Source organism: Poecilia reticulata, chromosome 17, assembly GCF_904066995.2.
Source record: "Poecilia reticulata chromosome 17, P_reticulata-male-v2, whole genome shotgun sequence".
In the NCBI taxonomy this organism is placed as follows: Eukaryota; Metazoa; Chordata; class Actinopteri; order Cyprinodontiformes; family Poeciliidae; genus Poecilia; species Poecilia reticulata.
In genome coordinates this window covers 321,679-345,943 of record NC_088846.1, presented here as the reverse complement: position 1 = coordinate 345,943, position 24,265 = coordinate 321,679, and the positions used below count along the sequence as shown (strand labels likewise).

Sequence of the window (24,265 nt, the reverse complement as noted above, 5' to 3'; positions counted from 1 at the left end):
GGTGTTCCGGGCACGTCCCACCGGGAGGAGGCCTCGGGGAAGACCCAGGACACGCTGGAGGGATTACGTCTCTCGGCTGGCCTGGGAACGCCTTGGGATTCCCCCGGAGGAGCTGGAAGAAGTGGCTGGGGAGAGGGAAGTCTGGGCCTCCCTTCTGAAGCTGCTGCCCCCGCGACCCGACCCCGGATAAGCGGAAGAAAATGGATGGATGGATGGATGGATGGTTTCTATGAATATCTTCTAGATAGATTGTTCCTATAGATCAATATAGATAGATATCTCTTTCTCTATACAGATAGATACAGAAGTTTTGCACGTGAGGAGAAAATCTGAGCGTGAGCACAAAGATTTGAAAGAGCACAGAGAATATTTCAAAGAGAGCAGGGGCCTCATGAGTAAAGCGAGCGTGCGCACAAAAAATGTGCGGCACCATATTTTATGCACAGGTCAGCATGTCTAAAAATTAACTTTGCATCAAAGTTTGCGTAAATATACGCACACAAATTTTTTCTGTGAACAATATCAAACTACAAAGTGTCAAAACTCACCTAAATATACTGAAATATGACTACATTGAGTTATTTAGTTATTAAAGATGTAATGCATCGGTCTGCACGCCGAAGCACATCGAATGCATCTATGGGGTAATCACTAGAAAATGAAGAGAACAGGGTTGGATCAGCAGATTAACTCCAAACAGGTTTGATTATTTTTAAGGTGATCAAGGTGTGGAGACAATCACGCCTAAAAGTAGCTTCGAAAAGGTGAGCCACGTTATTGTGGAGCACTGGGTAGAGTAGTCATCTTGTAATTGGAAGGTGGTAGGTTCGATTCCAGCTTCCTTTTGCCACGTGTCGATGTGCCCCTGGGCAAGGCACTTAACCCCAAATTGTTAAGTGTATAAATGTGAGTGTGAATGGATGAATGTGACTCTAGTGTGAAGTGCTTTGAGTGGTCAAAATTATTGGAAAATTGCTATATCAGTTCAGTCCATTTACCATGATGCCAATCGAATGATTCAGGGGGAACATGAATCATATCAGAGATCATATTAATCTGCTGGGAAATGATGATGATGGTTAGATTAAACCAGACTGATCCTCCTGGAGCTCTGAGCAGAACTTAAAGAAGGAGCCAACTGGTACCAGTCCAGCTGCAGTCATCCTTCAGTCGAGCCGCCAGCTTTATGAATTCTCCTTTATGGACAGAAAGCATCTCTATTCTGTAAATGTAAACTTATAAATATGATTCCACTATTTAGAATAAACGCCCACTTTCCCCACTCAATGGACTCTCTGACTTTCTGCCTGTCTTTAAATCCGGGTTGGTCACTCTGCTATTCAGGCATTTGCACAATCTGTTTACGTTCTTTTTTTTTAATTATTTGGATGGGGGCTGCACAGTGGCGCAGTTGGTAGAGCTGTTGCCTTGCAGCAAGAAGGTTCTGGGTTTGATTCCCAGCCCTGGTCTTTCTGCATGGAGTCTCCATGTTCTCCCTGAGCATGTGTGGGTTTTCTCTGGGTACTCCGGTTTCCTCCCACAGTCCAAAATTGGTAATTGGTCTCTCCAAATTGCCCCTAGGTGTGAGTGTGTGTGCATGGTTGTGTGACTGTGTTGCCCTGCGACAGACTGGCGACCTGTCCAGGGTGACCCCCGCCTCTTGCCCGGTACACTAGCTGGAGATCGGCACCAGCACCTCCCGACCCCACCGAGGGACAAGGGAGTAAAAAAATGGATGGATTATTTGGATGTTTTCTTTCTTTAAAATGTATTACTTTTGTCTTTGTGAGGCCACCTTATGAGCCCTGAAAGCACCTTTTAAATAAAATATATAATTATTACAAAGCCCACATTGCTGAAGGTGTACCATTCCAGAGGAGCTGTGGAGAAGGCTGCACAAAAACACTTAAAACAGCATTTAAGTGTTAGCCGTTATTAGTCATTGTCAATCCACCATTCTCTAACTGTATTTAAAGGAACCAGCCTCCGATCGGAGAGTAAACCAGCTAGCAGCAGCTTTAGCCACAGTTAGGAAACATACACGTACACCGCTGCCTTTCAGTGCTGTGTTAAAAGTTTCACTAAAATCACTGACATCTTCCAACACTGTTGTTTAGAAAAGCATTTTAAATATTGATTTAAGCACCATCTGCCAAATAATTTCCATATTCTGATGTGATTCATAATTTCTCCATTTGTTTTGTTGTCCATCTTTCTCAACAGTAGCCGATCTAACAACCTACCATATCTGAGATGGTCTTGTTCCTCTGTCCATGGCAGGTTCAGTCAATCAGCTGTGGGACATCTGCTGCCTAGTCAAAGTATCATGGGCCTCTTGATTTAAAAGGACAAACCAGTACAGAGCCTCCCTGCTCCTGCAAGTCACACTTCTTGGATGAACAATCACTACTGCTAGCAGCTGTTAGAAAGGAAATCTTTGTGTATCTAACCTTTTATTAATATCTATATGCATCTATTAATAAATGAATTGATGTGACCAGCAGGTGGAGATCTTTTTAAAAGTAACAAGATGCACCTGAACATAGACTTAGCAGTGCACAATATTTTATTTAACAATTTCTTAAAACAATCCTTTCAAAATGAGGCTTCAGGCCCACTACTCTGTCCCTGGAACAAAAGGAACACACAAGGAAAAGGACAGACAAGATCAATTATTCCAAAGGAAATAAAACATGCAAAAGAAATTGGTAAATAAAACCAAAAAGAAAACAAATTAGTAACTTCAATTACAAAACAAAACTAAAAGAAAAACAACGGAACAAATCGTTGTCATCCGGTTCCAAATGCCCTTCTAGGGGCTAGAGAAGTAACGCCCTGCCCACACAGCCGGCCCAATCCGCAACAGGTTTAGTTGAGAGCGGCCAAAACAATGGCAAGACAAGACAGCAGAGCATCCAAAGTGCTGCAGCTCCAAACACAATCAGGCAGTGGTGGAGAAAGTACTCAAAAAATGTACTTAAGTAAAAGTACAAATACACAGACAAAAATGTACTTAAGTAAAAGTAAAAAAGTACTGGTTTTTAAAAATACTTAAGTATTAAAAGTAAAAGTACTTGCTAATGCATTGCTTAATCACTAATATCATTAAGTGTACCGGTCATATGCCACAGATAAAGCATGTTTTTATTGTGTTTACTCTGTAACATAGTTTAGACTTAGATATATGATTCTATGCATCATAATTTCAGGGATGGAAACATCTCGTCTCCTGTCCTAACATAACATGAACTTCACTTTTTTGCCACACATTTATTTTGAAAGAAATCCAACTGGCAGAGGAGGACATGGAACCAAGGAGCCTCGTAGCAGAGTTGTAGTCTAGACCACTGAACCCAAGACCAAATCAAAACCAGCACCCCATGCTACATGACAATAACATTAAGTGCACCTATCAAAATTGCTTCTCAAATTGATCTGAAAGATTCACTTTCCCACCTATTTATTTAATATCTAGGTCACTCAACCTAGATATTAAATACTTAAGAGCTGAAATAAATTTAACCAGTATCAATTCAAACTCTTCTTCATTCTGTTTTGCTTTCATCTCTGTGCCACAATACACAGAGGTCTCCTGCCATCCCTAAAAAAATAACACCCTGGGCGGTTGCCAATATTGCCAATGTCAGAAATAATAATTGTCTGCACCATTAAACATAGCAATTAACATAACAACGCTCAACTATGAACACTGTCTAAGGCCCAATAAGCAAGAAGTAACCAAGCAGGAGGAGCACCGTGACTGTTCTCATCCTCCCTCCTGCTGCAACGTCTGCCACCATGACAGGTGACGAAAACAAAGAGCAATGATCATGCTCTGTGTTCTTATGTTCTTGTTTTATTTATTCACCAATTAAATATAAAGATATTTTAATGAAATAAAATAGCTACTGCAGTGTACACAGAGCATTACAAGAACAAAGAACGGCTCTCAGTGAGGCTTCAGTACTATAGGACTTGGTCAAGATCCGTCCAGAAGAATCGGATCGTCCATGAATGTCATATTACTATATTGCACTTTGGTCACAGCGTTGTCCCATATCTGCGACATGTCAGTCATCGCAGATGCAACATGTGTCTCAGTCAATACAGCTAGCTTTGCTAGCATCACGTCCACGGAGCTTACCTTTCTTAAAGCTTTCCTTCCAAGTGACGTTAAAAATTGGACGAAGCCCCACCGTCTGTGAAAGCGAAGAGGAAACCACTGCGCATGTCTGGAGCTCCGCGTGCGAGTAAAGGTGGAGCCGATGGGTGACAACAGACACTAAGTCACGTTATTGCTCGGATTTTACGGCGCCACCTTAAATTCCTGAACTTCACATTTTAACAGAAAAAAAAACACAATGCGACTTGGATGTAACGAGTAACGCGACAGTTTTGTAGAAATGTAGTGAAGTAGAAAGTACAGATACTTACTGTAAAATGTAGTGGAGTAAAAGTAGAAAGTACCCATTATTAAATCTACTTAAGTAAAGTACAGATACACGAAAATTGTACTTAAGTACAGTAACGACGTACTTGTACTTCGTTACTTCCCACCACTGCAATCAGGTGCCTGAAACAGAAAACCCATTAACGGTGGATCCAGATAAAAGAAATCAAAAGCTAAATAGCAGGTAGCTTACCCAGGGGGGGAAACACAGCCCAACCCGGGAGGGAGCGGGTCAGCAGGTGAGGACCAGACGGAAGCCGCACGCCACAGCAACCCCCAGCTGCAGCCGGCAACGCCATCAGAGCAACACTGCAGAAACGCACGACAGGTGTAGCACCCAAAAACCAACCATGATCCCAGCCACGGATAGCAATACTGCCACTTACGATCGTAGACTAGTCGACCAAACCCACAAGCCGACATGTAGCCGCCGACCATAGCAACAGTGCGAGAAACAAAGACGCCCGCACCCTGCAGCGGCCCGCCCAACTATAAAGGCTTTCGCCCCGCCCACCAATCAACGGTGCCCGGTGCACAGAGTGGGGGAGGGTGGAACACCATCCCACCACACTATGTTGGGGATTTTATTGGATTATTCGGAATCGGGATGTTCGTGATTGGAATCGGTTGTGTGATGTGTTGCTCCTGCCATGTGGCTGAACACGAACTGATCGAACCTGTTGTACTTTTGTCAGCTCTGTGGTCACAGAGGTTTGGAGAATCGGCCGACAATTCTTAAATCTTGCCGTCTAAACCAGACTTAAGACTCACAAGATCTTGTCTTGACCTTTGCCCAAACGCTCTCTGACTCTGGTCGCTATGGTAATGTTTACATATGCTTTTAAAATAAGATACAGATGCGCCACAAAAATGAACATTTTACTTTCGTCTAAATTTATTTTCATAGAAATTAAAAAAAAATAAATTGTGGCCCTGTCAATTACAAAATTAATCATATTGTACTTTCAAAGATTGTTTTTAGCAGTAAAACTTTAATGTTCCCACCAGGGTCGCAACTACATATTATTCAGGTGGATGTGAACACATAAATCGTTCCTGCTTAGAGTGCTTGAGAGCGATGCTGTTCAGCTGCAGGCAGTAGGAAACAAGAACAATTGTGGCAGTTACCATGCTGCTAAGAAAAGTCAGAACGGTGCATCACTTTAATTAGTAATAGTAATTCAGGAAGCAGATGGAGGAGACTGATTGTTTTCACAGATCATCTGCTTCATAACAAACTGCTACGACATTGTGACAACTTTAAGAAATATGGAGAAACCATATTTTTTATTAAAGTTATGTACTGCAGCTTGAATAAAATGCATCTACATAGCATTTTTAGAAGTCTGGATTGCTTTATGTGTAGTTGCACGTTACCTTTGACTGTTGCTCATGGGGAAACATTTCAGTATCTAAAACTAATAGAAAAAATTTAAGCAACCTACTTGCATACTGGATGTGGACTGTTGGATGTTAAATTCATAAGCAGTAAATATTGTGCTAATTATCAGTATTGAACCAAAGAAAGCAAGGCAGATGCAGCCTTTATGAATTAGCCAATAGAAGCAGGTATCAGCAATATAACGTTTTTCTCTGGTAAGCGTAATTTAAACACAGCACAGGACATCTGTTAATATATAAAAATAAGCATTTCCATCTTTGATCAACTTTTTCCCACCGCCTCTATGAATTAGCCAATAGAAACAGAGACAGGTATCAGCAATAAAACATTTCTCTCTGGTAGGTACAATGTAAACCCAGCACAGGACATCTGTTTGTGAATGATTTAAAGTACAACACATTCGCAAAGGGAGGCTCGATGGCCCTGGTGCTCAGTGTGGGAACTCTTAGGGAATTAAAGTACAACACATTTTAAGTAGCGTTTGTGATGTCCTTCATTCAATCAACAACAAAACAACCCTGGATCTATAAGAACTAAACTTTAAATGTTCCTCATTTGTACATGTACTTCTTAAGAATATGTGACTGGCAGTAAACAGGCCTATGTGAGACAAACTGTCTTCCTACTGCACAGCGTGGAGGGGAGGGGAGCGACCCCTGACCCCTGACCCCTGCCCGGCTCATCTCAGCTACCGTCCCTGTCAATGCTTACGCATGGACAGATACCTCTGAAGGAAAACAACAGCTTAACTGTTTTACTGCATTATTTATGGTAGCACGACTAGTCAGTGCTGACTATGAGTTTGTAATTTCCTTCATCCGTTCCGAAAACAGTCGCTTAAATTTTAAACTTAGATTTTTTTCTGTAACACTTGCTGTAACAAATGTTCCTCATTTGTACATTTATTTCTTAAGAATATGTGACAGAGACTAACAGGCCTAGGTCAGACTACTCAAATGTAACTTTTAGCTTTCTGCTGTTAAAGTGAAAGACAAACTCTAACATTGATCCCTTTCCAGAATGTGTTCCCGCTCATTGTGAATGCTACTTTGCTTCAGTCTTTTTCCTGTTGTTGAATCAACACTGATCTTCTCAGTGCTTCATGCTTTCTCCAACATAGTAAAGGTTGGTTTAAGTACATTTGAAACGTATAGATTTTTTTTCTGTAACACTTGCTAGTGTGATGCATTTCAGTAAAAGTTCCTCATGTGTAAATTTATTTCTTAAGAACATGTGACAGAGACTAAACAGGCCTCGGTCAGGTTACTCATATGTATCTTTCAGTTTTCCCCAAAGTTGAAAGTTTTTTACAGTGCACAACCAGACTCCAAGAGTTGCTCCAACATGGTAAATTGTTTTGCTACCTTTAAAATTATCTACAACTTTTGTCTCTGACTTATACGCTGTATGTTTCTTGGCCATAATGATTCTTCTTGTATTAAAATATTTAATACAATTTGTATTATTTATTTAGATTTTATGTTTTCATGTGAGCACTTGGATTTCTATCCATTTATTGAATGATACTCTATGTAAATATTTATCAAACTCATCCAGGTTTTATATAGTTTTTTCTTTTCTTTCAATGTTTGGTGCACAAATTCAACTATGTTCTGGCTATCAACCAACAATTCAATCAGTGAATCTTTGCTTTTTTTTCTCAAGTACCCCGTCTCACGGAGACTTACATCTTCTGACACCTGGCCCAACTTATAATAACACTAAGTTTTCCATTGGTGCACTTTACCTAAAAAAATAAAACATACTCACTACACAACCACGCTCCAAGTTGGTCACAACGTGTTTTGTTACCTTTAAAATTATCTACAGCTTTTGACTCTGACTTATACGCTGAATGTTTTCTTGGTTCTAATGATTCTTTCCCTCCATCCATTATCTCTGAAAGGTAATGGATCCTTTTTAGGGAACCTAGGCTGTATGAAAAGAATGATTGTAATATACTATGAAAGTATTTAATTGTATTCCTCATTTGTAGATTGCAGAATCCTGATAACAAAACTTCAATTGTGAACTGAATGATTAGATTGCCTCTAGACACAAAAGAATCAACTGTTAATTAGTAACCATACTATAGAATTGACTAGCAAGATCTGAACAAACAAGAAACTTGACTACCTCAAGAGATTTCTCTCGTAATGAACCGTCTGACTTTCTTTAGCCGACTAAATTTAATCTTACCAAATTTTTGCCATAGAGCAAACAGGTACTGAGTTTGAAACGTGGGTCAGACGCCTCCAACCATCTGCTAAAGCTAGACTCTGGCCTTCCTCACTGTAAAATAATACATTCTGCTTAATAAAAGAGTTCAAGTCAACTTCATTTAATTCTCATCAACTTGTTGTTTGTACTCATCTTAAACAAGTGGCAGGAACTTTTGGATTTAAAAAAGAAAAGAAAAGATGTTTTACAGTTGTAACTACACTTGTCTTTTACATGTTGCAGTAATTGAATATTTTGAGACAATTGGTTTGCATAAATTTAAGTAACTACAACTTATTTTTCTGCTCCACATACTTGGCTAGCAATTTGCCTGTTAGCTTCCCAGTCTTGATTCAGTCAAATCTTCTATCCTGTATCTCCTGTACTCTGATATTCTACTACATCCACTCTGTTAAAGCTTTGCTTGCTGGTCTTCATGCTATGAATGCAGCATCTGGTTTCTCTTACTTTAACCACCCAACTTGCACCTGATTGGCATGTTAGCCTTTTGATTCCCTCCCAGTGAGGCGGTGCTTCACCTAGGCCTGTTAGTCTCTGTCACATATTCTTAAGAAATAAATGTACAAATGAGGAACATTTGTTACAGCAAGTGTTACAGAAAAAAATCTGAGTTTAAAATTTAAGCGACTGTTTTCAGAACGGATGAAGGAAATTACAAACTCATAGTCAGCACTGACAAGTCGTGCTACCATAAATAATGCAGTAAAACAGTTAAGCTGTTGTTTTCCTTCAGAGGTATCTGTCCATGCGTAAGCGTTGACAGGGACGGTAGCTGAGATGAGCCGGGCAGGGGTCAGGGGTCAGGGGTCAGGGGTCGCTCCCCTCCCCTCCACGCTGTGCAGTAGGAAGACAGTTTGTCTCACATAGGCCTGTTTACTGCCAGTCACATATTCTTAAGAAGTACATGTACAAATGAGGAACATTTAAAGTTTAGTTCTTATAGATCCAGGGTTGTTTTGTTGTTGATTGAATGAAGGACATCACAAACGCTACTTAAAATGTGTTGTACTTTAATTCCCTAAGAGTTCCCACACTGAGCACCAGGGCCATCGAGCCTCCCTTTGCGAATGTGTTGTACTTTAAATCATTCACAAACAGATGTCCTGTGCTGGGTTTAAATTGTACCTACCAGAGAGAAATGTTTTATTGCTGATACCTGTCTCTGTTTCTATTGGCTAATTCATAGAGGCGGTGGGAAAAAGTTGATCAAAGATGGAAATGCTTATTTTTAGTTAACAGGTGTGAATGGAATGCTTATGTATGCACTTATGTATTTTTAGATTAACAGGTGTGGGGGGACAATTAATGATTAGGGTCATAAATCACTCTATCGATTACATTTTGTCATAAGGGTGACCATATAACTCTCTCAAACTACAGAATTTTCTTTATTATTTTTATGGTGTTTGTTGTTTTTAGATGTGGTCTTTCTTGATGAACCAGTTTCATTTTCCACCCAAACCAGTTCTAACGGTTCAAATGCAACCGAAACAAACGTGAGACCTTGAATGTATTTACTAACCTGATGCCGTATCAGGAAACAGTCTCTCAGTAACTCTGTCCATGGACTCTGGTCAAGGCCATCACTCTTGCACACGCTATGCATGGAATTCCAGTTCCTAGAGAGATTAACAGCCTGGGTATCACAATATCCCATGATATTTTAAAAAATTAAAACTTTTTCTTTTATTATCAAGCCTGAAAGTTTTTAAAAAATAATACAAAAGCCATTAAAAGATTAAATTATCAAAGAATCTTCTTTGAAAAACCCTATTGCAGACAAGAAATAACTTATTTTTACTTAACGTACTTTTGAAATATGCCTGAAGCAAATCATACATATTACTTTATGTCGAGAAACATACAACTATAAGCTCACCTTTCCAGTGGTCCCTCCCATAAGGAGGAGGAATATAAAAGCTGTCACTTGCTGCCTGTTACATCACAACAGACACATGCACTTACTTTTCCAGTGAATGGCAGCAACAATTGATCCTAAGTATTTCTGCATTAGAACAGAGAACTTCTATGATAATTCTTATGGGACTTTCAACTTTAATAAACATAATTCGATTGATCTGTATGGGGCAGTACTAACAAATAAGTCACTTTCAGATTCGGATCTTGTTCTTATCTTAATTGTCGATATCGTCGTCACCATTGTAACATTACAATGATAAGCATTGCTTTGATCTGGGGAGTAGTAGTTGGATTTTGTTGCCTTTTGTGGCTTGCTCTGGGCATAAGACGCAGGTAAGACTGGACTGATGAAATGTAAATACTTGGATTTTGTTTTATTTTGTCCTTTTCATGAAATTTCGGGTTTTAACCTTTTGCTGTCATTTAAAAAGGTGTTGAGAGTAACAATAATTGTAAGAAAACTTTTCTTTAGCCTGGAGCCATTGAGAAACAGCATCTGAGAAAAAGCAAAAACTGTTACTGTGCTACTTGCACTTGGTTGTAGTGAATGACCGTTTACGTTCAGAGAATAAATGCAGCTTTTTGCTATAGTAATCTGAATATGCAAATGGCTGGCTGGGCTAGAAATGACTTCGGTATAAAATGCGTCACAGTGATCATTGCTATGAAGTGATGAGTCACTGTGGCTGCTATTGAGCAAGAAACAATGTTTTGTGCTGTTTTGCTCTCAGTTGTTAGGAGGATGTTTGTTTAAAAAAAATAGTTAGATAGATCAGGGTTCAGTAAGTTTAAAAATCATCTGCCTCGGCAGAAAAACATGAATCAAACAGCTTTTAGTGTATTTTTTTCTTCTTGCAATTAAGGTGGAATTATACCTTAAGTATGTATACAATACATACAATATCTCTTACTATATCTGAAAATATGTGGGATTTCACAACTATGACTGTTTTATTTACCACAAATTTACCATATTTACAACGTTGTAGATTTTGCAGTGAGTGAATATCAAAGTAATTAAAGAACAAAATAGTCGACCACGTTAAAGTGGGGAATTTTAAAAATGTTGTTGCTATTTTGGTGATTTCTGCAGGCAAGCTGGTGAGCCTGTCATTGAAAATGGTTTTATTCCCTACCTGGGCTGTGCTTTACAATTTGGGGCAAACCCTCTTCAGTTCCTCCGCAGCCGGCAGAAGATGTATGGTCATATTTTCACCTGCAAGATAGCAGGCCAATACATCCACTTCCTGTGTGACCCCTTCTCCTACCACTCAGTCATCAGACAAGGAAGACACCTTGATTGGACAAAATTTCATTTTGCTACATCTGTTAAGGTAGACACTGGTGTTAATCTAACATATTGAGAAGAAAATATCTTAAGCTACAAGAACTTTAATAATATTCCATAACCTCCCATCTCTAGGCATTTGGTCATGACAGCTTTGACCCTCGTCATGGCTACACCACAGAAAACCTTCACCAAACCTTTCTGAAGACGCTGCAGGGGGAAGCTCTGCCCTCCCTGATAGAAACTATGATGGGCCACTTGCAAGATGTCATGCTTAAGTCAGACAGACTTAGTCCAAGTGAAGATCAGTGGCAGGTGGACGGGATCTTTGCCTTCTGCTACAAGGTGAGTAACAGCACTATAGGATGACAAGACTTGAATCAGTGGATTCCATCGTTAAAGAAAGTGTTTTCACATGTCGGGCAGATTGTGTTTAAGGAATATGGTTACTGCTAAAAGGGAATGTATTTTAGGCAGTCCTGATGCAGTCCTTTCTGTTTTGGCGTTAACTAGGTAATGTTTGAAGCTGGCTACCTGACTCTGTTTGGTAAGGAGCTTGGAGAAGACAAATGTCACATCAGACAGGCTGCACAGAAAGCGTTGGTCCTCAACACTTTGGAGAACTTCAAGGAGTTTGACAAGATATTTCCTGCTCTTGTAGCTGGTCTGCCCATCCATGTTTTCAAGAGTGCCTACAGTGCCAGAGAGGTCAGTGCATAGTATTCAAGATGATGTCGGGATGCAAAAGTATTAAGTCATAACACCTGTCTAATTCATTTGAATGTAACTTTTATATGTTATTTAATTTAATTTGCAGAACCTAGCAAAGACGATGCATGCAGAAAACCTGTCCAAGAGGCACAACATGTCTGACTTGATCTCCATGAGGATGATACTAAATGACTCCTTGTCTACATTTAATGATGTGAGCAAAGCTAGAACCCATGTTGCCTTGCTTTGGGCTTCACAGGCTAACACACTGCCTGCTACATTCTGGAGTCTATTTTATATGATTAGGTAAGAAAATTGTTCTCTTGTGTTTCTCAGTTCCGGTCCTCAGGGACCAATGCCTGCATGTTTTAGGTGTTTCCCTTCTGTCACACACCTACTTGAATAAGTGGGTCATTAACAGGCTTCTGTAGCACTTATGGCATGGAGATGAGGTCATGCAATCATTTGAATCAGAAATTGAGAATCTCTGCTTTAGGGCAACATTTCCTTATTAGCACAGTGGTCACTATGTGTTGCTGTATTACAGATATTTGATTTGGAAGTTAAAACAATACGCCTACTGTCCTGAGCACCAGCTTCTGGTGAGCTGTGCTGGAAGATTGTGTGGAAAATTGTTAGAAACTTTTAACAGACTGTCATTGCTGTATACTAACTTCCATATTTATAACAATTAATAAAGCCTCCCTTCTCAGTAGGCCATTAAATGTTAAAATGTTAATTGTTTCCTTGACCAATAACTTAATATTGCCCAACAACATAAAACCTCCCAATAATTAGTGGTGGTTTCTGATATGGGTGACCTGGGCAGTCACTCAGGGTGGCATCTTTTTGGGGGTGGCATGAACATGCTGAGTTCAGCAGGTGGACACCTCTCTGCAAACAAAATGACGCAATTTTTGTCACGTGTCCTCGTCAGTGACAGACAATTTTCGCACGTTGAATGAAGTATGTATAGACCTTAATGTAATGAGGTGTTTGAGCCAATAATTAAATGATATTTTGCAAATAATGCAATAAATTGTTTGTTATGCAAATGTCATAAAAACCCTTTGAAAATGCATCATGTCCAGCCAATAATGTAATAGTACAAAATAACTTTGTTTCTTGGAAATAAGACTTATTTAATCATGTTACTTCTGTTTATATGCTGTTTGGTCACTGAAACCTGGTATAATCCTCATAGGACACCAGCGGTACTGTGCAGCACATTCTCTTAAAAATGCTTAAAACACATTTGAGAACAGTGTCTTGTACAAAATCTCTAATATGCTGGAAAAATGCTTATGTATGTGGATGTATAATTTTGGTAGTCTTTATTTAATTATTTAGAGTGCGGTACAGTTACTTCACCTAAAGGAATGGGCCACAAATCCAGTTGACACAAGTGATCATTGGTCACATGACACATTTCATTTTCAAATTATTATATTATGCTACAACAGTAACACAATAACGATCCAGTAATATAATATTAAGTTATACGAATGGAAAGTTATTATGGTATTACAATTGAAAATGTTTACTGTACTGGCTACATTTTTTATGTTGTATGTTTTTTTAATGTATTTCTGTTTTAATAAATAGCAATGTAGTTATGCTAAGGGCTTTTGAAATGTGCTATAGAAAATGTTCCATAGAAACCTATTTTAAAATAGGTTTTAAATAGTTAAAACCTTTTTTCTAAACTAAACTCTTGATAACAATATATTGAAGGCTTTATTTCATGTTTGTTGGAAAATCAAAAAATGTTATAAAATACAGGCAACAAAAGATAAAGAAATGCAACTGAAATGACTTCATACTTGTGCCCAGGAGTCCAGATGCTATGAAAGCAGCTCAAAAAGAAGTCCGGAAAGTTCTGAAGGATTCGGGTTTGACGATGGACCCTGGTGAGCCAAACATGCTCAACCTGAGCAGAGACCAGTTAGACAACATGCCTGTTTTGGGTAAGATTACTAAAATGTATGTTTTATTTCTACAAAATAAAACATACATTTGTAACACAGGAAATTAAAGCTTGGAATATTTTACTTTTTCAATCAGTTAAGAAAATGTGTATTGTAAATACAGATGTATTTTTTTTTTAATCCATTGATTATAGACAGCATCATGAAAGAAGCCATGCGGCTTTCCAGTGCCTCTTTGAATATTCGGGTTGCCAAAGAGGACTTCCTGCTTCACCTTGACAACCAAGAAGCTTACCGCATTAGGAAAGATGATGTCATAGCCCTGTATCCACCCATGGTGCATTATGATCCAGAAATCTATGAAGATCCTTATGTAAGATGCCACATTGTCCTAATCTGCTGGACTTCCTTAGAACACTTTTTAAAATCAATTTGAATAATAAACGATCTCTTTGTTTTATAAATATGATGAATTGGAATGAATGTCTGACTTTAATTGAATTGACTGTTTTTCTAAAGTGCTTCGAGATGATGTGTTATTAATTGGCACTATACAATGAAACTGAATTGAATCTACAAAGTGAAACTTTGCTTTCTATTGCTCTTCATTTCTCATTCTCTTCCTTCTTGCAGGAGTACAAGTTTGACCGTTTCCTGGATGAGAAAGGTCAGGAGAAAACCATATTTTACCGCAACGGGCGGCGGCTGCGTTACTTCTACATGCCCTTTGGCTCGGGGGTCACAAAATGCCCTGGAAGATTTTTTGCTGTGTATGAGATCAAGCAGTTTCTAACTCTGATGCTGTCCTACTTTGACCTGGAATTATTAGACCCTGCAATCAGAGTTCCTCCTTTAGACCAGTCCCGTGCCGGTCTGGGAATTCTCCAACCTACATATGATGTGGACTTTAGATATAAGAGGAAGGAGAACCACTAAACCCAGTGCTTACCGGGCTGATTGACTGAATTACTTACTGTAGATAATGTAAATTTTACAGTACAATAGGATATCTGTGTAAATAGACTAAATTATTTTTCAATGTCCTGTTTCTTTTATAAAATCAGGTTGTAGAAGATAAGCTGCATGGAATCATTAGAAATGATCACATATTTCCAGATCTTTACTGGCATTCTGTCATATTCAATACTTCTCAGAGCCATGTACACTAAATAGTTATAAACAGTACTTGCAAACTCAACACATCATGAACTTTAAATGTGCAGGTTAAGAAAAATCAAAAGAAATAATAAAGGCACATTAGCAAAATCACACATAAGTATTAATTAAAATTTGATTACATTTATTGATTTTCCTGTGATTTATGTCACTGCATGAGCAAATGCCAGACCTGCAAACTCCAAACAACGGTCATGGGTTGTGGTTTCTTATTTGGGCTCAGAAATAAACATATAATCAGCCCCAGAATTTGACCGACAGGTAGTTTTAGTCAGACTGTCCATCATTTCCCTGATGGTTCGTCCTGTTGTGTCTTTGTTAAAGTCAAAGTTATATATTTGCTGTGAAAACGGCAAACATCAAGACTAATATGGACAGCACAATAAAAGTGAAAACAGCCACAAATGAACAAGTTCGTAAATTTGCACCATTACTCTAATCATTAATATTGAGATAAGTGCCACAAATCACAAAAAGAAAAATTACTTTTTCTTTTTTGGACCGTTGTAACCATTAAACCAAGTGTCCTTCAGTAAGTATTGGTAAAGCTCCATGTCATTTTTGCATTTAGGGTTGTCAGCAGATGCTGAAAGTAACTAATAAAGTAACTTGTAATCTAATGTTATTTTCCAAATCAAGTAGTAATTTAAGTTACTTTTTCAAAGTAACTTTTATCATTGGTCATAAGTCTAAATATGATTAAATTTAAATAAGATTTTTAAAGTAATTTATTGTGATGCACCTATTCTATAAAGTGAAAGTAGAAGTTAACTGACATTCCTGATGTGTCAAACCTTCAGATGTCAGTCAGAGATCCAAACACACAGATATATGGCTGTCCTGATACTTTATAGTTTTATTAAAACCAGTGCATTAAACTACCAAGCATACAAAAATCACCAAGAGGTAAAGTTGCTTGTGAAAAACAATACATGAATTATGTATACCTCTACAAATAAGAAAAAATTACTTAGCCTATTCTGTTAATTTAACATTAAGCCTGCCTTCAGGCTTTCAGCTTTTCTCCGGTTTGTCCATGTCCTCTTTGGTAAAGCTAAAGGGCTTATCGTAGCCCATGAGATGGTTATAGTCATGAGGAATGGGGAAGAGGTCTGGATTCACAAAAAGCCCCATTTGGCCAGCATAGAAGTTGGCGAACATCTTGCTGACAGCTGGGATCCGGACTTGACTCTGATGGAACACACAACGTTTCTCAGTCAGGAAGACACTATAGGTGATGGCAGTGTAGGCATCTCTATCTGGATTGTGGTACAGACGAATAACGTAGCCCTTTGTGATGAAATGGAGGATGATGGGAGTGAGGAAGGTGAAGAAGCCGATGATGCCACAGGAAATAACCTCAAGGGCAATGTTACCCATTCCCAATCCAGTCTTCAAAAGGATTTGAGGCATGAGGATGAGGCTGGCGCTGCTGGTACTATAAGAAAATATCTTCACCCCTGTACAAACAAGATTCACAGGTCAAAAAGAAACAAGAAACACCTTGTATATTAATTCTAATTTAGACAGCATTTTTTTCCCAAACAACCTTCACACCAAAATAAGTGGCTAAAAGAACAAAACTTAGGACATGCAGAAAACAAAAATATAGGAAAACAAGAACCAGCATAGTGAATGAAAGAAGGCTTGAACTTTCTGAGTTGCGGATCTACAGATTTTGTACCTGAATTTCCAAATGGAAAAAAAATTCAGAGGAACTTACCATAATTTGAAAAACTTATACACAAAGCAGGGGCTCTGCAACCCAGAGCTCCAGGGCCTCCAACCATTATTTAGATTTTTTTCTTCCTTTTCAGAATTTGCCATTTTCAGGCACTATGATAAGAACATGATCAGACCTGTGGTGGGTAATTTACTATAAAGTAACATTTGCTGATCATGTTATATTACATGCTCAAAAAGCAAACCTGTCACACATACAAGGTTGGATGTTGTTTTTCTACAGCTGCATGGGAACCAGATGATCCGTTCCTGGTTTTGGATCCTTATTGCTGCTATAAAACCTACATGTTGACTCCTGGCAGAGTCTTCATTCACAACTGCTTCATTATTGACTGTCATATAAGCTCTCTGTATTCAAAATACAAATAAAGCTACAAAATATTGAGTGATTTCATTGAACAATGCTTGGTAATTATCTTTCTCTACAACAGACCACTTCAGAAAAAGGACTTTGCTTTTGCAGGACGATCTTCTATGCTGTAGGCTTCACACTAACAGGCTCAATCCCTGTTTGTGTACAGAGTTTCCACACTTTTTACCACGCTTCTTCTTCTGTGCTATTTTTACCATTCAACTCTTCTATTATTCAACTTGTTCTGCTATTGCCAACTATATCCTTATACTTTTTATAATATTCAGTTTTTTATGAATTTTTCAGCCCCATTGAAATCAATGGAACAGGAACAGTTTCCTCCTGTGGCAGAATTGAGAATTACAATATAAAATATCATTTGTGTTTCAGCGCCTGCCTAACTAATTACAATGAATCATCCAGTTTCAGAGCTCAGGGAGGAAACAAGACGGTGGCCATTTTGAGTTTGGACAGTTTTGTGCTGACAACTACTGAAGAAAAGTGATTAGTTTTAAAGGACTGTTTCATACAACTTTACATACAGGTTGTTTAAGCATTTTACATCCAGCAGATTATTGGTTGCTAATGTGCTATGGTTTTTAAAATTAGCATCGTCAGCTATCATGCTAGCAAAAACCAACATAATTATGATACCCTTTAAGCTAATATCAGTTTAACTAATTTGAGCTTTTACAATGTCTTTTTTCATACTGCATGTAGCAGGTTTTTGTAGTCGCCATGCTGGTGGCATTTTTTCACTGTGCATGGGGCGTCAACAAGCTAGTGCTAGCCTAAATGCGATCACTGTTGGTACCTTTGAATTTAGCTTTGTAAGCAGTGTTCTGCACCAATTTCTAATACTGTTTGGGTGATATTTTTGCATTTTCTCCAAAAACATTCAGCATACACATTGCATTTCCGGGGAAAATGCAGTTTTTCTAGTTTCTTTACAATATTGATTTCTCTGACAATATGCTTCTGCACTGAAATCAAACTGTTATCCTCTCCTTAATATGTCTGTGTCAAATTTGATTTGAACTATGAGTGGTCCCAAATTTATAATCATCATACATCCACACTTTCTGATAAAATGAACAAAACATTTTGAGGTGACTGACCCCTAATAGCAGTCCCCAGGCTGCCCGTGTAAACCAGGCCTCCATCCTCAGTGTAGCTTGTTGTGGAGAGACGCTGGCTGCCCTGACAGGTGGAGAGAACCTGCATGAATAGACAGACAAACAAGAGTTACATCGATAGGGTCCATTATTTTTGAAAATATGCAAAGAATGTCAGACAGAGGAAAATAAACATAATGAGATATGTCGGTTTAAAAGAACCCTCAAATTCTGTTGATAGCTCTAAAGTCTTGTAGAGCCTTTGTGAACAATGTAACTCAACATTTTAACTGTCTTCAACTAACGTTTGATACTTGATGGCTAAATCACCCACTGAATTCACCACAGGTACAGATGATGTGATGATATATTTATCAAGTTCAAAAAACAAACTCCTACTACATAAAGTCTTTACACACTGAGCTGTTTCTTTCTATTTATTTTCTGTTATTTTGGTTCACAGCTACTGTACATTAAAATGTACAGTTAATGAGAATACTATTACATAAAACCAATGGTAAAAAGAATTTAACATACAAACATTATCCTTGGAGGAAATTGGCATTTAGAGAACAATTCTGTATAAAACCTACTCCCAGTACTTTGTCAGGGGTCATTTTGTATGAATTCATTCGTTCCACGTGATCTGCTGTGGTATCTCCCCTCTACAACAGAGGTCTGCAGCCTGAAGTGACCCAATTCAGATTTATTGTCGGGGCCGTTCACACTGCCATACATTTGCACCATCCTAGTGGAAATAATCTCCTCAACAAGTCAAAATTCTTCTTTGGCCTCTAATGAGCCGTCAGAGGATCCAGGTGCGTTTCACCAGGGAGGGAACTAAAACATGCAGGATGCCGGGCCCCCAGGGGCCCCAGGGGCCCACTTAGGGGCCCACTTAGGGGACCACTTAGGGGCCCACTGGCATACATATTTCAAGTTGTCTTTTTTTTATGAACATCTTTGTTTACAAATACAAAGAAAAACAAAGAAACGGAACAGAAAATATTGCAAAGTATGTCAGGCTGTAGCTTTCAACAGTAATTCATTGGTATGAAAAACAAAAAGAATAGAGAGCAGATATTACATGACAAATTTAAAATATTAAGAGATCTACAACATTCATGTTTTTGCAGCTTTTTGGTTCATACTCTTGGAAATAGTGGATAAATAGAGTTAAAAAAATTTAAAAAAAGGTGAAGATGATGAAAAGTTACCTTTGTGAATATGAAATTTGCCAAATATAATAATTGAATTAATTGGCAGTCTTTTGTCTGCATTAGTATTCTTACCATAAAACCAAAAATAATATTCTCATACCTCAGGGAACATTTAGCATCAATATAACAATTTATAAAGTTATTGCACTCTTTCCAAGATTTTCTTGTGATACGATAATTCCAGAATAAATGACTAATTGTTTCTGGATGCTCTTTGCAGAACTTACAGTTGGGGTCTAATATATTTCACCATGTACTGATTAGTAGGATAAATCTGATGTAACAGTTTAAAAGAGGCATCTTTCATTTTGTTGTTTATGAAACGTTTCTGATGATGAATTCTTCCAATAGAAAACGGATCAAAGTACAGAAATAATATCTGGTTGAAACACGGCTTGAATACTTCTGTTATTCTTACAAGTAGAAGAAAAACTCGCTTCACCAACGATGTTACATTCAACAAGGCTTTATATTCATCAACAACATTATTTCTAAAGAGTTCACATATTTCATTAGTTACAGCATCAAACACAATATCATACTCTTTAGAAGTTGCAGTGAGTTTGAACTCAATGTAACTCAATAAACACCCATTTTTGTTAAACAGCTGAACCACCAGAAGGATTTTATTGTCGAACCACTTAGGGTAAAATAAAGATTTATTTTTGTGAAGGATATATTGGTTATTCCAATGAAGAATTTATGGGGAGAAAAATGATGTTTACATAAAAGTGCCCATGAAAGAAGTGCTTGTTTGTGAAATGCAGAAAGTTTTACTGTTATTTTCTCTACTTTATAATTACAGCGGAGGAGGAAATTAAGACCCCGAAACAGGAGAAAATGTCATTTGGGAAAGTATTCCAAATGGAGGATGAATTTTTTTAGATATGACTTTAACCAATTTATTTTGAATGTATTATTTAGAGTTGTGAAATATAGAAAAAAAATTCAACCCTCCTTTTTCATAAGAATTCATTACCACTGATTTTCTTATGTAATGTATACGATTTTTCCATAAGAAACTGAATAACATTTTGTCAATAGATTTTATAGTTTGGTTGTCTGAATGCAAGAAGAGCGCAGAATAAGTGAGCCGTGATATTCTATTTTAATACCCGTCCTCTAAGGCTTAGATCTCTGTGAAGCCATAAATTAAGCTGTTTTCTGGTTTTATCAACTAAGCGAGTAAAATTTGATGAACACCTTTCTAAATCATTCTTAGAGACAATTATGGCTAAATAAGTAACACTTTCTTTAACAGGAATATTACAGACTCTAAATCACAATCTAACCGGTAGAAGTTTGTTCATATTCAAGTGAAGCCTTGAAACATCAGAGAAAGTTTGGATTCAATTTAAAGCAGGAGAAACTTGACTGCTCTCTCTTAAAAACAGAGTCGCATCATCAGCCAACTGACTAATTTGTATTTCTTTACCAAATACAGAAATACTTTTAAGTTGATTTATAGAAATGTAATCAGAAAGAATCAAAGTAGCTAAAAGAAAGATATTAATGGAAATTGGGCAGCCCGCCTAATTCCTCGGTATAGGTTAAATCTAGGCCATTTTTTTTATTTGACAAAGCAATTAGCATTACTATATAATGTCTTAATTGTATTGCAGAAAAAAGGACCAAATCCAAATTTATGAAGACAGCTAAAGATAAAGTTGTGATTCATGGAATCAAATGCTTTAAAAAAGTCTAAAAGAAGTACAAAGCTATTATCAGTAATTAATTCTGAATAGACCAGAATATCAAGAACGAGCCGAATGTTACTGGAAATGTGTCTATTTGCAGGAATCCTGATTGTTTCTAGAGTCAATTTGGATACAATCGGATATGCAAGTGGCCCAGGTCGCATTCGAAAAGAATCCGAAGTGAGCTGTTCTGACCGTCATGGAAAGATCACATACAGGTCGCATTACGTCAAAATAATCCCAGATTGGGTCACTTCAGCCTGCAGTGTGAATGCAGCCTTAGAGTCCAAGAGCTATTTTTCATCCTCCATCCTGCTAAATAAAACTAAATGAAACATTTAAAACGCACAGCTCTAGAGACTGTGTGTGTACTACAGGGTTTGACAGCATTAAGCAGAAAGGACTTGCTGTAGCATTAGCACGTCGGAGCTGCAGTAATCTTTGGCTATGTCTGCTCCTTAGGGTTATTTGTTTAAAAAAATTTTACCTAAGTAGCTTTTTTGGCGGAAAAAAGTACTGATAGGAGGAGTTTTGCTGCACTGTACGTTTTACCTGATTGATATTATGTACTATTGCTACTCTTACTTGAGTAGATTGCTTTTGAATTTAAAGAAATAGACTTCAGAGATTGGAAACATTTGATTATTAGATTGCTGGAATGTAGGAGCTAATGCTTATGCAATTCTGAGCATAATTACTCAGCATATTCTATACATCACTGTTTCACATTATTGTTTATTTTGTCCCAACATAGTTATTTTATTTGAAAGGTTGCATAGACAATCATTATATTTATATTAAATGACAGCCCGCATGCTGTGCTCCCAATAAGAAGTAAGCCAGGCCTGATAACTGGTCTCAGATCAACACAGCAGCAGCAAACCCTCTACAGAAACATTGTACCCATTAGGAAAAACATTGATTCTATTTTAGATTCTTGATTATACCTGTTATGGTTATGTTATTATACGGTGTTTTAAGATTTTGTTCCATGTGCCCCTTTTTAACATGAGCACCTGCCTATCCAAGGGTATTGCTAATCATATATATGATTTTTAAATCCTTTTTTTAAGTGAAACGACATATATTTCTGGTTTTCAAATTTGCTAAAAATTGTTCTGGACATTTACATGGTTCTCACAAGCATGAGCCAACATGAAAATGTGCTCGAAGTGTGTGCCTTTAAAGTGCCAAGCCGTCTAAAAAGAGCTAGTTAGCAGTAGCCTGGGTGGTGGTGAGTTAGTTACCTGGCTGAGGATGGGAGCAGAACTCCTAACAGTCCTAAGCGACACGTTCTGCCTCAATGAGAAGGAAAAAAACTGCACAGCGGGACAGGAAAGAGACTGAACCAACCGAACCACCATAGTTGCAGAAAACTTTCAAGTCAACGCTTGTCACTGCACGATCTGTTCCGGAAGCTCAAGCCACTCTAGTCGCTCATTTGCGCATGCGCTGAATAAACACTTCCGGATAATCTAAAATTGTAAATCAATAAACTAACATAATTATTCATATTAAATACTACTTGTTATGAGAGGACCTGTTTTCCTAGACGATGTTAGAATTATCTTAATAAATAATAACTGTCATTGTGTTCAAAGAGTACAATTAATTTTTTGTTCAGAGAACAAAGTACTACAAAGTACAGTATACCACATAATAGTAGTAATATCAGCCAGGGGTTTAGAGCATAGACATAATATAAGGATAGACGCCTCATGGCCGCTCTCGCCTATTGTCGCTGATGAGATTTAGGGCGGCCATCTTGGAACGGTCCACCACTGAACTCAGCGTTATGTGTTTAGCAGCACAATGACGTATCAGCGCATTTAATCGATCATAACACGCTTTTTTGTTACTGGAAACCATATTCAATCATCAATCAAAGCTACATTTATAAACAATTGTATTATTTAAGTATGTTTTTAAGTTCAGCATATTTAAATATACTTAGTGGCTATAACAATAGAATAGGAATGGAATATTCTGATATTGATGTATGATGAGCATATTGAAAAGCACACAGCCGTTCATAATTTATTTAATTATTTAGTAATATCAATACATATTTATATAACTATACAAACACAATTAAATAATGATTAATAATGGCAAAAATAAACAATGATTAATACTGAATAATATATATTGGATACATGTTTATGTATATATAAACACTCACTCCACTGAGGGATATATATATATATATATATATATATATATATATATATATATATATATATATATATATATATATATATATATATGTTTTTCAACCGACGAGTTCTATCTTCAGAGATTCAGCAGCTGAGATTGAGTCCAAAATCCGATGTGAGATTCATCCTGCAGTGAATCCGTCTCTCTTTATAGATTCTCCCTCTTCTCCCTCACATCGTGTCTTTAGGAAACTTTCAAAACAAAAGCTGAAGATTTAGGATGTATCTTACTAGTGAAAGAAATACATATAAATAATAGTCTTTACCACCTGTGTAAACTTTGTTGGTGAATGTTATAACACATAATATAAGTTTTATAATATGTGTTATATTGTTTCATTTCTAATATAGGCTCTTGTGTCAGATAATCTAAGTCAATGTTAGAGAATAATTATTTTTTTAGATTTACAGAATCTCAGTTCTGCGGCTGAACCCGTATTACACCAAGCACTGTAGCTAATATTAGCTGGTATCTCACTGGTGGTCATAAATACAGTAAAGTAATATTCTAATCACAATATATACACAATAATATGTCCATCTTACTTGTGAAATGTTCTCTGTGGAGCCTCACATCAATAGTCCATCGATCCGAACAGCAATATCCCTCAGTGTTGAGGCATCTTCTGCTGTTTTGGTTGAGCAAAGTCGGAGGCTATACCTCTCCAAGATGGCCGCCGTATTTCCTGCGCCGGAGCAGCCAATGCGGGCTCTACTCTTATATTATGTCTATGGTTAGAGCATCATGTACAGAAATTGAAGTTAGATCATGCACTGGGTGTTTTAATTCCCCCACAGATTTTTGA

The 24,265-nt window shown here is 37.6% G+C and overlaps 2 protein-coding genes across 2 annotated transcripts; one reads left to right on the top strand and one right to left on the bottom strand.

Moving 5' to 3' along the window:
- The first annotated feature begins 9,349 nt into the window (after nt 1–9,349).
- On the top strand, nt 9,350–15,540 carry cyp7a1 (cytochrome P450, family 7, subfamily A, polypeptide 1). Its single transcript, XM_008433581.3, has 8 exons — nt 9,350–10,346; nt 11,107–11,347; nt 11,437–11,646; nt 11,815–12,009; nt 12,119–12,318; nt 13,846–13,979; nt 14,135–14,313; nt 14,574–15,540. Exons 1-8 carry the CDS (start codon nt 10,267–10,269, stop codon nt 14,874–14,876), a joined length of 1,542 nt encoding a protein of 513 aa, XP_008431803.1. The 5' UTR covers nt 9,350–10,266; the 3' UTR covers nt 14,877–15,540.
- Nucleotides 15,541–15,946: 406 nt separating this feature from the next.
- On the bottom strand, nt 15,947–22,687 carry tmem70 (transmembrane protein 70). The gene is made up of 3 exons (XM_008433582.3): nt 22,491–22,687; nt 18,330–18,429; nt 15,947–16,576 (listed from the first exon to the last, which is right to left on the bottom strand). The coding sequence occupies exons 1-3, from the start codon at nt 22,605–22,607 to the stop codon at nt 16,131–16,133; spliced, it is 663 nt and encodes a 220-aa protein (XP_008431804.1). The 5' UTR covers nt 22,608–22,687; the 3' UTR covers nt 15,947–16,130.
- Between the last annotated feature and the right edge of the window lie 1,578 nt (nt 22,688–24,265).

Bases quoted from the DNA above. Each gene is read 5' to 3' on its own strand.
- tmem70 (XM_008433582.3), bottom strand. From the start codon at position 22,607: ATGGTGGTTCGGTTGGTTCAGTCTCTTTCCTGTCCCGCTGTGCAGTTT. The intron at 18,430-22,490 runs GTAACTAACTCA...CTATTCATGCAG, and splicing joins CTGCTCCCATCCTCAGCCAG to GTTCTCTCCACCTGTCAGGG. The intron at 16,577-18,329 runs GTCAGTCACCTC...TTGTTTGTACAG, and splicing joins CCTGGGGACTGCTATTAGGG to GGGTGAAGATATTTTCTTAT.
- cyp7a1 (XM_008433581.3), top strand. From the start codon at position 10,267: ATGATAAGCATTGCTTTGATCTGGGGAGTAGTAGTTGGATTTTGTTGC. The intron at 13,980-14,134 runs GTAAGATTACTA...CATTGATTATAG, and splicing joins AGACAACATGCCTGTTTTGG to ACAGCATCATGAAAGAAGCC. The intron at 14,314-14,573 runs GTAAGATGCCAC...TCCTTCTTGCAG, and splicing joins AAATCTATGAAGATCCTTAT to GAGTACAAGTTTGACCGTTT.